The sequence below is a fragment of the Physella acuta genome, unplaced genomic scaffold (assembly GCF_028476545.2).
Source record: "Physella acuta isolate Inbredline_101_S28 unplaced genomic scaffold, ASM2847654v3 ptg001561l, whole genome shotgun sequence".
In the NCBI taxonomy this organism is placed as follows: domain Eukaryota; kingdom Metazoa; phylum Mollusca; class Gastropoda; family Physidae; genus Physella; species Physella acuta.
The window spans coordinates 744-14,050 of record NW_026733075.1 but is presented as its reverse complement, the minus strand read 5'-3'; the positions used below and the strand labels follow the sequence as shown (position 1 = coordinate 14,050).

The 13,307-nt window shown below is 36.1% G+C and overlaps 1 protein-coding gene across 1 annotated transcript in view; it reads left to right on the top strand.

Annotated features, from left to right (window-relative positions):
* LOC131928894 (polyribonucleotide nucleotidyltransferase 1, mitochondrial) overlaps positions 1 to 12,062 on the top strand; it is a gene marked incomplete at its 3' end in the record, with an annotated part of 28,945 nt that extends 16,883 nt beyond the window's left edge. The window contains exons 10-18 of the mRNA XM_059285052.1: positions 18 to 69; positions 1,139 to 1,196; positions 1,735 to 1,831; positions 1,953 to 2,055; positions 2,516 to 2,586; positions 3,049 to 3,085; positions 9,925 to 9,988; positions 10,588 to 10,677; positions 11,902 to 12,062. Coding sequence (XP_059141035.1) covers positions 18 to 69; positions 1,139 to 1,196; positions 1,735 to 1,831; positions 1,953 to 2,055; positions 2,516 to 2,586; positions 3,049 to 3,085; positions 9,925 to 9,988; positions 10,588 to 10,677; positions 11,902 to 12,062 — 733 coding nt within the window. The remainder of the gene's footprint in view (positions 1 to 17; positions 70 to 1,138; positions 1,197 to 1,734; positions 1,832 to 1,952; positions 2,056 to 2,515; positions 2,587 to 3,048; positions 3,086 to 9,924; positions 9,989 to 10,587; positions 10,678 to 11,901) is intronic.
* Between the last annotated feature and the right edge of the window lie 1,245 nt (positions 12,063 to 13,307).

The following is a 13,307-nucleotide window of genomic DNA, read 5'->3' as shown; positions in this document are numbered from 1 at the left end:
AAAAAAATATTTTTCAGCTTGGCTATGAACCATGTTCGTGATGTGCTTTATAACAATGACCACCATAAGGTATAAGGATTATACATTTCCTATAGAATGTCTAGAATTAACTTTTCACAAAATGTTTATACATTTCCTATAGAATGTCTAGAATTAACTTTTCACAAAATGTTTATACATTTCCTATAGAATGTCTAGAATTAACTTTTCACAAAATGTTTATACATTTCCTATAGAATGTCTAGAATTAACTTTTCACAAAATGTTTATACATTTCCTATAGAATGTCTAGAATTAACTTTTCACAAAATGTTTATACATTTCCTATAGAATGTCTAGAATTAACTTTTCACAAACATCAGGTCTCTAATTAACCCTCAGGTCTCTATCTAATTAACCCTCAGGTCTCTGATTAACCCTTTAGGTGTCAATCTAATTAACCATTAGGTCTCAATCTAATTAACCCTCTAGGTTGTAGATCTAATATTGGATACAATGAATGATTTAGTAATTTATTATTGAGAACAGCGTGGTCAGAGGTAGAGCTCAATGATAACATATAACTTGTCTCAACTCCTGGGCTCAAGATGTGTCTGAGTCCACTCAGCTCTTAAGGGTACCTGACGCATATTAGGGAAACTGAGGTGGCTGGGCATATTGCTGACCACACTATCCACTTGTATTAGGGAAACTGGCTGGGCATATTGCTGACCACACTTTCCCCTTGTAGGCTGTTTTCATTGATCAAAAGCCCCATTTGTCTTGGCATAAACCCTAACCCTAACCCTTGGCATAAGCAGAAAAAGATGATGATGAATCTAATATTGGATAACCCTTATGTTATAACATTTATCACACAAGCCGACCCGCGGCGTAGCATACGCCTTTATTTAGTTGTTTTATTTTCTACTTTTCAGTAATTCATAATTTGTGAATTCGACACAACCAATGCTACCACTGAAAATATTTGCTTTAAACCACTATCAGTAGCTTGTTAGATCCATGAAGAGAATTACTTCTTATTACAATAAAATGAATTTAATATTTAATTTCTATGTTGTAACTAATTGTGATGTATAATCTTCTTATTTAATTTGGCAATGCCGTTAATGATTTGCCCTTTTTGTTAATGAAACAGATTTCAAGGGATCAAGCCTTGAAAACAATTGGTGATACAGTGATGTCTAATATAAAAAGTTGGTAATTTTTATACATTGCTTCAGTAGTAACCTCTAGAAAAGTCTCTGTCTGTCTGTCTGTCTGTCTGTCTGTCTGTCTGTCTGTCTGTCTGTCTGTCTGTCTGTCTGTCTGTCTGTCTGTCTGTCTGTCTTAATTGTATGTTGGCCTTGATTTCCTCCTACACAGGAGGAATGAAATCCTAGTGGTAGTGCAACCCTAACCCTTAGATGTTTGTGGTGGGGGGGGGGGGGGGGGGTTAGTTGTAGCTTTGTGACACCATTTTCAGTTGTGTCCTCTTCTTGACATTTTCAGTTGTGTCGTCTTTTTGTCCTCTTCATGACATTGTCGGCTATGTCCTCTTCTTGTCATCATTGACCAACTGACTGTATCATTAGCAATAAAAACAACTCAAAAATTTCATTTAAAATTGGTTCCAAGTCTCTTAAACACTGTTCAGTGTTTTCCTTAGGGAAATAAATACGTTTCTTTTTCTGCTAGAGCCAGTCATAAAGTTATTTTTTTGGCTAAGACAAGTCAATTTTTATTTTCCACCAGGTATTTATCCAGACGTTGATGAAAGAGTTATCTCATCTTGTTATCAAACATTGGTTAAACAGATGTTTAGAGACCTCATTCTTGATGAAGACAGAAGGTTCCATTTTTTGAAAACTTTTTTTTACCAAACCTACTTAAAGAATAGCCACAATGTTTACATCAGCTCAATTTTTCTGCTGTGAAGCAAACATTTTTTATCGTCCCTAATCTATTTTTAGATGTGACGGCAGAGCCTTGGATCAACTTCGAGATATCAGCTGTTCTGTTGATGTCTTGAAACCCTTGCATGGTTCTGCCATCTTTCAACGTGGACAAACTCAAGTTAGTTCACTTAACACTAGTCAGGACAAACTCAAGTTAGTTCACTTAACACTAGTCAGGACAAACTCAAGTTAGTTCACTTTACATTAGTCAGGACAAACTCAAGTTAGTTCACTTAACACTAGTCAGGACAAAGTCAAGTTAGTTCACTTAACACTAGTCAGGACAAACTCAAGTTAGTTCACTTAACACTAGTCAGGACAAACTCAAGTTAGTTCACTTAACATTAGTCAGGACAAACTCAAGTTAGTTCACTTAACACTAGTCAGGACAAACTCAAGTTAGTTCACTTAACACTAGTCAGAACAAACTCAAGTTAGTTCACTTAACACTAGTCAGGACAAACTCAAGTTAGTTCACTTTGCTAGTCAGGACAAACTCAAGTTAGTTCACTTAACACTAGTCAGGACAAACTCAAGACCTACAATCTACTGTAACAAAAAATATCTGTTTTCTCCAGGTTTTTTGTACTGTGACATTTGATAGTTTAGACTCAGCTGTCAAATCTGATCCTATTTCTGTGATAACTGGGTAAGTATTTCACTTGTATTAACTTACATATGGTGTATTGCCTTGAGCACTATATATATTAAGTACTAAACGTATTTCTTCTGGTTTACTCTTTAAGTTGTAAGATGTTATTCCAAAAATATTGTGTTGAATAATTTTTAAAACAAGTGAAACAAAAGTTAATGTAAAATGTTTGGGTGTGTGTATGGGTGGAGGTTATGGTTTGTGTGTGTGTGGTGGGATTGGGGGAAGGTTGCAACACCAAAAAAAGCACATGCATGTAGGTTAGTAATTTGTTAATGACCCTAATGTCATTACCACCCTGTCAGCTACTTAAGATGTGGTGGGGGGTGCTGTATGCCCCTCTATTATTTGCTCCCCCTTTTCAATATTTAATTATATAAAACTAAATTTAATTTAAAAAGAATGACCCAAGCAGTTGTGTTGTGTTTTATTGTACTTACATCATTTATCAATCTACAGGAGTATGAAAGAAAAGAATTTTATGCTGCACTATGAGGTAAGCAACAGTCAGAAGAAGTAAACATTCAGTTTTTTAATAGTATATTTCAATTCTTAATTTAATATGGTGCTTCAAATATATTCCAGATGAAAACAAATATTTTCTCTAATCAGATTGTAACGTTTACCTATCTATCAGCCAGATAGATGGTGAACGTCCCCGGATTCTTTTTTCGGGGTTATATGCAAATGACTTAAAGCCTAAATGAATGAACACTAACTAAACAACACACTAGGGCTCGATCTCGATGTCTAGGGAAAACTAGTGATACTATTGAAGTTAACAACTCATCCAATCTGCATACAACCTTTAATAAGCGAACACAGTTGTGGCAGAACACTAAGTTAAACGAGATAAAATATTTAATTTAGAAAATAACAAAACCCAACTTACAAAGCGTAAGAAAAAATACTATCACAGATTTTAACACTGTATAAAAATAGCCACAGGTCACACAACACTGCTATAGCTTCAAGAAATCACTTGGCGACAAGTAATATTATACTAGAATAATAAAACAACTTAAGAAAGCATAGCACACACAGGACTTAAGTTCTCTCACGTTCAAATGGTCAGAATCTATTGCCGGACAATATGGACGGCCTGGTCCTAATAGACCGTTTGATCAAGGTAGACTGCCTCGTGTTGCGAGTGTGCGATCCAGTTAAAGACTTATGCAACAGGGGAGGTTATCCTCAACTCATGTAGCCATTGGTTGGGATGGTCATCTGATCAGAATCAATCAATCAGATCTTGATGGAAAATTTCTGGGTCCTAGACACCCTAAGACAGTGGAAAAACCCCGGTAGTTGCACCATCAATCCATATAAGGTATTATACAATGTCAAAATAAAACATTACTGGACCTAAGTAGGTCACATCCCCTCCCTTTTTGGAAGTGACAGATAGGTTCCACAAAAACATACATAAGGAACCAATCTGGCAATGAAAATAAAAAAAAATGTTTTACAAATGTAGGCAATCAAAAAGTAATTATACATCAAAATCCCTCAGAAAAGGGTATTACAATATTTCCATGTGGATATTAAAAGTGGTAAACCCGCCAGGGTAAGACCTTTATTTCAATGACTAGCTACAATAACACCGAGTCATATGAGACATATTATCATAAAAGATTACATATAATCAAAAACCACCTTTAATTAAGGTTCACCTACAAATAAACAAAATATTCAACAGGATTGGAATTTTGAAAAATTCAAACTCATACCACTCATTTTCATGTGAGAACACAACACTTGTGTATGGTCTTAATAAACCACAAAACATGTCACATGATCAATGTGTGCAATAAGATTTTACATCCTTGACAAACAATCAGCCACAACATTATCACTACCCTTAATGTGTGAAATTTCCAGATTAAAATTTTGGAAATATAAACACCATCTCAATATTCTTTGATTTGTCTGTCCTAACTTAGAGGTAAATTTCAGGGGATCATGGTCAGAAAACACTCTGACTGGATTGGTTGAAGAAGTGACATAGACTTCAAAATGTTGTAATGACAAAACCAAAGCTAAAGCTTCTTTTTCAATAGTAGAGTAATTCTTTTGGTTCTCATTTAACTTCCTGGAAAAAAAGGCAATGTGATTCTACTTCCTTTTACGTATCTGAGATGGCAGCCGGTACACTTTACACATACCCTCAAAGCTTTAGAGCCAACAAGGCCCTTATCGCGGCCCAATATAGTGGAGCTGATGTGGTAGTTGACAGCAAATTCAAGCTTGGAGAGACTAACAAGTCAGCTGAATTTTTGAAGAAGTTTGCTAATGGCAAGGTTCCTGCTTTTGAGGGTAAAGATGGATTTGTATTGACAGAAAGCAATGCAATTGTTTGATGGGTTTTGCGTCACCTACGTCTACATCATGAGGTGGAACCTTCGCTTCTTTGGGGACATCCCCAAAAATAGAGGGAAATGTCTCGAATAACTGAGACAATCTATGGCTTTCCTCTGTGGACAAATGCATAAGGTGGTCATTTAAATTATCTAAAAAGGAAGAATTTACCAATTTTGGGGGTTTCAATTTATCATGTATCACATCATCAGAAACATTTGAACATACAGGTAAAGTAATTTTAGCTGTGGAATGAAAATTGTTACAATTATCATAATATTTTTTCAGTGAGTTAACATGATACACTGTCTGTTTCTTTCTTCTGTCAGGCGTATTGACAACATAGTTCAAATCACTTAATTTTGAATGCACAGTAAAGGGTCCACAATATCTTAAGGATAACGCATTGTTCAGATTAGGCACTAGCACAAGAACTTTGTCGCCTGGATTGAATGTTCGTTTACGAGAACTCTTATCATACAGTCCTTTCATTCTCACTTGGGCCTTTCTTAAGTTCTTGTGAGCCATTTCGCACACGGCTTTCAGTCGAACGTGAAAATCGTCAAAGTTTTCCACAGGATGATCGCTGGTACCTGTCCAACGTTCGTGGATCAGCTTCAGGGGACCTCGGACAGAATGTCCAAACACAACTTGAAAAGGAGAGTAACCTAAAGAGTCCTGGACACAGTCCCTCGCGGCGAAAATAATCCAAGGAACAGTCTCATCCCATTGGGTGTTACTTTTAGCGAATGTTCTTAGCATGGTTTTGAGGGTTTGGTGGAACCTCTCAAGTACGCCTTGAGACTGAGGGTGGTATGCTGAGCTGGTGATGTGGGTAACGCCTAGCTTGGCTAGTGCTTCCTGAAAATGGTGACTGGTGAAGTTGCTGCCTTGATCTGTTTGCACGATTCTAGGTAATCCAAAGGTAGTGAAGAACCGGGTCATGGCTCTGACTACAGTCTTTGCCTTAATGTTCCGTAAGGGGAACGCCTCGGGAAAACGGGTACTTGAACACATAAAGGTAAGTAGGTACTCGTTGCCCGCCTTGGTTTTAGGCAAGGGACCTACACAGTCCATGACGATTTTAGAAAAGGGTTCTTCTAATACAGGAATCGGACTCAAAGGGGCCTTAGGAATTTTCTGGTTTGGTTTTCCGGCCAACTGACAGTTCGTGCAACTTTTGCAGTAACGCGACACATCATTTCTCATTTTGGGCCAAAAGAACAGTTCTTTGATCTTCGCCGTCGTTTTAGTGACTCCTGGGTGCGCTGACATTGGATGGTCATGTGCCAGCTTAAGTATTTCATGCCGATAAGGTGGAGGAACCCACAGCTGGTTTTTACCCAACCATGGTTCGGCTGGTGAGGCATTCACTGGTACAGAGCGACGAAAGAAGAGGCCGTTCTCGGAGAAATATTCCCCATCGTCAGATGATAGAGATTTTTCGACCATTGCCTTGAGTTCCGCGTCGACTTGTTGAGCTTTAATGATGTCTTCCTGAGATATCCTCAGGGGCAAGCCCAGGCTTGTGTTTTCTGGAAGCATAGACTCCAGTTTGGGAGTCGAATTTCTTGATGATGGTAGGTGTGGTTCAGACGTTGTGTCAGCCAATTGTTTGGTCTGGCTTCTTGTCACCACACATGCAGGATACAGTTCATTATCATTATCTGGAACTGTTGACAAAGGGTTTGGAACCGTACAGGGGTATACTTTGCTTCCCGCAAAGTCATTCCCTAGAAGTAGGTGTACTCCTGGGACAGGAATACTAGCTATCACACCTAAAATGACTTCACCTTCGACGAGATGATGTTTCAGGGCAAACTTGTGTAGAGGGACGACAGTAGATTTTGTCCCCACTCCCTGGATAATGGAAATATTTCCGGTGTTCGTCTCTGGTGTAATGTCCATTGAACTTTTCAAAAGGAGTGATTGTGATGCTCCTGTGTCTCTTAGGACGGTGATATTCCGCTGAGACAACGGATCACCTGGTTTGCTAATGATAGCTTCGGCAATGAAAGATGAAAAGTCAACTTTTCTCGATCCCTCGAGATCGGTAGACTCGGAAGAAACTGGATGGTGGCGAGAACAGTCAAAATGTGACTGCACATAATGTGTGGAGACTTGACTACCTTCTTGCGGACACTTAGGGTTAGAGTCCTTTAGAATTCTAGAGTTCATAGTTGAACTGGCTGCTTGAGGGGATAGAGCATAGTGCGCAGAAGTACGCACCACCTCTCTGTTATATTGACGACGTTTGTCACAGTCCTTGACAAGATGACCAGGTCTTTTGCAGAACTGGCATACTGCTCGACGATTGAGAGTTGATCTTGGTTTCTCTCTGGACTGTGATGCCTTCACGTGTTGGCCAACAGGAGGATTGCTGCCAAAAAGGGGAAGCACGGGGTTGAGGCGGTTTCCTGACACTGGTGGTTTCTTATGCACCAACATATATGTGTCAGCAGACTCAGCAGCCTTCTGGATGTCAATTATCTTGTTATCCAGTATGTGTAGTCGTATCTCTTCAGGCAGGGACGTTAGGAATTCTTCCCTTAGGATAAGTGACCTGAGCTTCTCAAACTCAGAAACTTCCTCAGAGTGTAGCCACCTTGAGAATATTTTCTCCTTTTCAAAGAGAAATTCCACATATGATTGAGTGGGAATTTTGTCCGATAGGCCTCGGGCGTCAGTTCGTAGGCCTTCAAAATGGCAGTCTTGACCAAACTATAGTTATTTTGAATGTCGTGAGAGAGTGCCTGGTATGTTTTTGCAGCTTTCCCAGTAAGGACCGAGCTCAATAAAGCAGTAATGGAAGTTTCGGGCCATTCACATGTCTTCGCTAAACTCTCAAATGAGTTAAAGAAAACGACCAAATCTGTTTCATCAAATTTAGGAACTAATTTCCCAAATTTGGCAATCACTTGCCCCACCGACAACTTTTTTGGATCTACTAGAGAAGTGACATCACTAACTTGACCAAACTCTAATTCCAACCTCCTCTTATCTAAAGCAATTTTAGCCTCTAACTCCTGTTTCTCTAGAGCACTTTTAGTTTCAAACTCCTTTTCTTTTAAAGCCTTCTCTAAAGCAACTTTCTCCTTCTCTAAAGCAATTCTAGCTTCTAATTCTACCTTCTCTAGAGGTTTCTCCTCGCGGAGTAACACACCAGCCAACAAACTTTCATCAAATACTCCTTCATTAATAAAATGAACAACAATTTTATCTCTCAACACCTCTGATTTCTGCGTAACAGAATAATCCAATTTCAATTCCTTAACAACACTAATCAAAACTTTTCTACTCAACTTTTCTACCTCCTCAAAAGTGGGATTAGCCAAAAAAGATTCCATAGCACTAACTTTAAAATCACAACAAGCCTAGATTCACTAAATTAACACGGAGCGTTGGGCCGAGTACTTGACCTCCTATCGTGACACGTCTGGCTTTTGACCTAGATACCTCTAGCCTTGCGCGCGTTTCAATAACACGGCTTCACTGGATAGAAAAACAACTAAATCAACTAAACTTAGTGTTTAACTGATATAACCAACAACTGGAACGACAGATTAAATCCCGGACGAGCCCCCACTTTGTAACGTTTACCTATCTATCAGCCAGATAGATGGTGAACGTCCCCGGATTCTTTTTTCGGGGTTATATGCAAATGACTTAAAGCCTAAATGAATGAACACTAACTAAACAACACACTAGGGCTCGATCTCGATGTCTAGGGAAAACTAGTGATACTATTGAAGTTAACAACTCATCCAATCTGCATACAACCTTTAATAAGCGAACACAGTTGTGGCAGAACACTAAGTTAAACGAGATAAAATATTTAATTTAGAAAATAACAAAACCCAACTTACAAAGCGTAAGAAAAAATACTATCACAGATTTTAACACTGTATAAAAATAGCCACAGGTCACACAACACTGCTATAGCTTCAAGAAATCACTTGGCGACAAGTAATATTATACTAGAATAATAAAACAACTTAAGAAAGCATAGCACACACAGGACTTAAGTTCTCTCACGTTCAAATGGTCAGAATCTATTGCCGGACAATATGGACGGCCTGGTCCTAATAGACCGTTTGATCAAGGTAGACTGCCTCGTGTTGCGAGTGTGCGATCCAGTTAAAGACTTATGCAACAGGGGAGGTTATCCTCAACTCATGTAGCCATTGGTTGGGATGGTCATCTGATCAGAATCAATCAATCAGATCTTGATGGAAAATTTCTGGGTCCTAGACACCCTAAGACAGTGGAAAAACCCCGGTAGTTGCACCATCAATCCATATAAGGTATTATACAATGTCAAAATAAAACATTACTGGACCTAAGTAGGTCACAAGATATTGATAAATTTGTCCAGATATCTTGTAGTTTCCACCCTATAAATTGATGTTGATATCTTGTAGTTTCCACCCTATAAATTGATGTTGATATCTTGTAGTTTCCACCCTATAAATTGATGTTGATATCTTGTAGTTTCCACCCTATAAATTGATGTTGATATCTTGTAGTTTCCACCCTATAAATTGATGTTGATATCTTGTAGTTTCCACCCTATAAATTGATGTTGATATCTTGTAGTTCCACCCTATAAATTGATGTTGATATCTTGTAGTTCCACCCTATAAATTGATGTTGATAACTTGTAGTTTCCACCCTATAAATTGATGTTGATAACTTGTAGTTTCCACCCTATAAATTGATGTTGATATCTTGTAGTTTCCACCCTATAAATTGATGTTGATATCTTGTAGTTTCCACCCTATAAATTGATGTTGATATCTTGTAGTTCCACCCTATAAATTGATGTTGATATTTTGTAGTTCCACCCTATAAATTGATGTTGATAACTTGTAGTTTCCACCCTATAAATTGATGTTGATAACTTGTAGTTTCCACCCTATAAATTGATGTTGATATCTTGTAGTTTCCACCCTATAAATTGATGTTGATATCTTGTAGTTTCCACCCTATGCAACCAATGAAACTGGGCGTGGAGGAATTGGAAGGAGAGAACTGGGTCATGGTAATTTTTATTTTATTTTATTAGTTGGGTTTGATGTCTGTTGCTTTTCTTAGTTACTTTTGAGTCCAGTAAAATAGCTGTAGGTAGTTACTATTGACTTCAGTAAAATAGCTGTAGGTAGTTACTATTGACTCCAGTGAAATAGCTGTAGGTAGTTACTATTGAGTCCAGTGAAATAGCTGTAGGTAGTTACTATTGACTCCAGTAAAATAGCTGTAGGTAGTTACTATTGACTCCAGTAAAATAGCTGTAGGTAGTTACTATTGAGTTCAGTAAAATAGCTGTAGGTAGTTACTATTGAGTTCAGTAAAATAGCTGTAGGTAGTTACTATTGAGTTCAGTGAAATAGCTGTAGGTAGTTACTATTGAGTTCAGTAAAATAGCTGTAGGTAGTTACTATTGAGTTCAGTGAAATAGCTGTAGGTAGTTACTATTGAGTTCAGTAAAATAGCTGTAGGTAGTTACTATTGAGTTCAGTAAAATAGCTGTAGGTAGTTACTATTGAGTTCAGTAAAATAGCTGTAGGTAGTTACTATTGACTCCAGTAAAATAGCTGTAGGTAGTTTTATTGCCTTTGATAGTTTAACTTCTGTTTTTAGGTGCTCTGGCTGAAAAGGGGTTGAAAGCAATTCTTCCAGAAGAATCCGAATTCACAACACGAGTAACCTCTGAAGTCTTAGAATCCAATGGTAAACAATTTTTTTAAAATGTCTTCAACTTGGGAAGTTGAGGTTGAATGATTGTACATGACAGCCCCCCTTACTGATGTTGAATGATTGTACATGACAGCCCCCCTTACTGATGTTGAATGATTGTACATGACAGCCCCCCTTACTGATGTTGAATGATTGTACATGACAGCCCCCCTTACTGATGTTGAATGATTGTACATGTCAGCCCCCCTACTGATGTTGAATGATTGTACATGACAGCCCCCTACTGATGTTGAATGATTGTACATGTCAGCCCCCCTACTGATGTTGAATGATTGTACATGACAGCCCCCTACTGATGTTGAATGATTGTACATGTCAGCCCCCCTTACTGATGTTGAATGATTGTACATGACAGCCCCCTTACTGATGTTGAATGATTGTACATGACAGCCCCCTACTGATGTTGAATGATTGTACATGACAGCCCCCCTTACTGATGTTGAATGATTGTACATGACAGCCCCCTTACTGATGTTGAATGATTGTACATGACAGCCCCCTTCCTCTTCTGATGTTGAATGATTGTACATGACAGCCTACCTTACTGATGTTGAATGATTGTATATGTCAGCCCCCATCCCCACTGATGTTGAATGATTGTACATGACAGCCTACCTTACTGATGTTGAATGATTGTACATGTCAGCCCCCCCCCCACTGATGTTGAATGATTGTACATGACAGCCCCGCCTACTGATGTTGAATGATTGTACATGACAGCCCCCCCCCCTACTGATGTTTAATGATTGTACATGACAGCCCCCCTTACTGATGTTGAATGATTGTACATGACAGCCCCCTCTACTGATGTTGAATGATTATACATGACAGCCCCCCTTACTGATGTTGAATGATTGTACATGACAGCCCCCCCCCTACTGATGTTGAATGATTGTACATGACAGCCCCCTACTGATGTTGAATGATTGTACATGACAGCCCCACCACTACTGATGTTGAATGATTGTACATGACAGCCCCCTCTACTGATGTTGAATGATTGTACATGACAGCCCCACCACTACTGATGTTGAATGATTGTACATGACAGCCCCCCCCCTACTGATGTTGAATGATTGTACATGACAGCCCCCCTTACTGATGTTGAATGATTGTACATGACAGCCCCCTCTACTGATGTTGAATGATTGTACATGACAGCCCCCTCTACTGATGTTGAATGATTGTACATGACAGGTTCCTCCTCTATGGCCTCTGTGTGTGGTGGAAGTCTGGCGTTGATGGATGCCGGTGTAGCTGTGAAGGAACCTGCAGCAGGTGTTGCCATGGGTCTTGTTACACGTATTAACCCTCAAAGTGGACAGCTAGAGAAGCACAAGATTCTTACAGACTTATTGGTCAGTCATTTGGCTAGTTTATACTTTTCAGTTTTCAGCAATCTTTTGACTACTGAATGTCAGTGTTATATCAAATTAAATTTTAATTAAATTTTACAATAAAAAGGTTTTATATATATATATATATATATATATATATATATATATATATATATATATATATATATATATATATATATATATATATATATAGATATATATAAAATAGATATATATAAGATATATATATAGATATATATATAGATATATATATAGATATATATATAGATATATATATAGATATATATATAGATATATATATAGATATATATATAGATATATATATAGATTTATATATAGATATATATATAGATATATATATAGATATATATATATAGATATATATATAGATATATATATAGATATATATATAGATATATATATAGATATATAGATTATATATAGATTATATATAGATATATATATAGATATATATATAGATATATATATAGATATAGATATAGATATATATATAGATATATATATAGATATATATTAATAGATATATATATATAGATATATATAGATATATATATAGATATATATATAGATATATATATAGATATATATATAGATATATATATATAGATATATATATAGATATATATATAGATATATATATATAGATATATATATATAGATATATATATATAGATATATATATATAGATATATATATAGATATATATATATAGTTATATATATGATATATTATAGATATATATTGATTATATATAGATATATATAGATATATATTATATATATATATATATATATAGATATATATATATAGATAATATATAGATATCTATATATATATAGACCTATAATATAGACCTATTATATATACCTATAATATCTATATATATATAGATATATTATAGATATATATAGATATATATATAGATATATATATAGAAATATATATAGATATATTATATATCTATATATATATATCTATATATATCTATATATATATCTATATATATATCTATATATATATCTATATATATATCTATATATATATCTATATATATATCTATATATATATCTATATATATATCATATATATATCTAGATATATATCTATAATATATCTATATATATCTATATATATCTATATATATCTATATATATATCTATATATATATCTATATATTATATCTATATATATATCTATATAATTCTATATATATATCTATATATA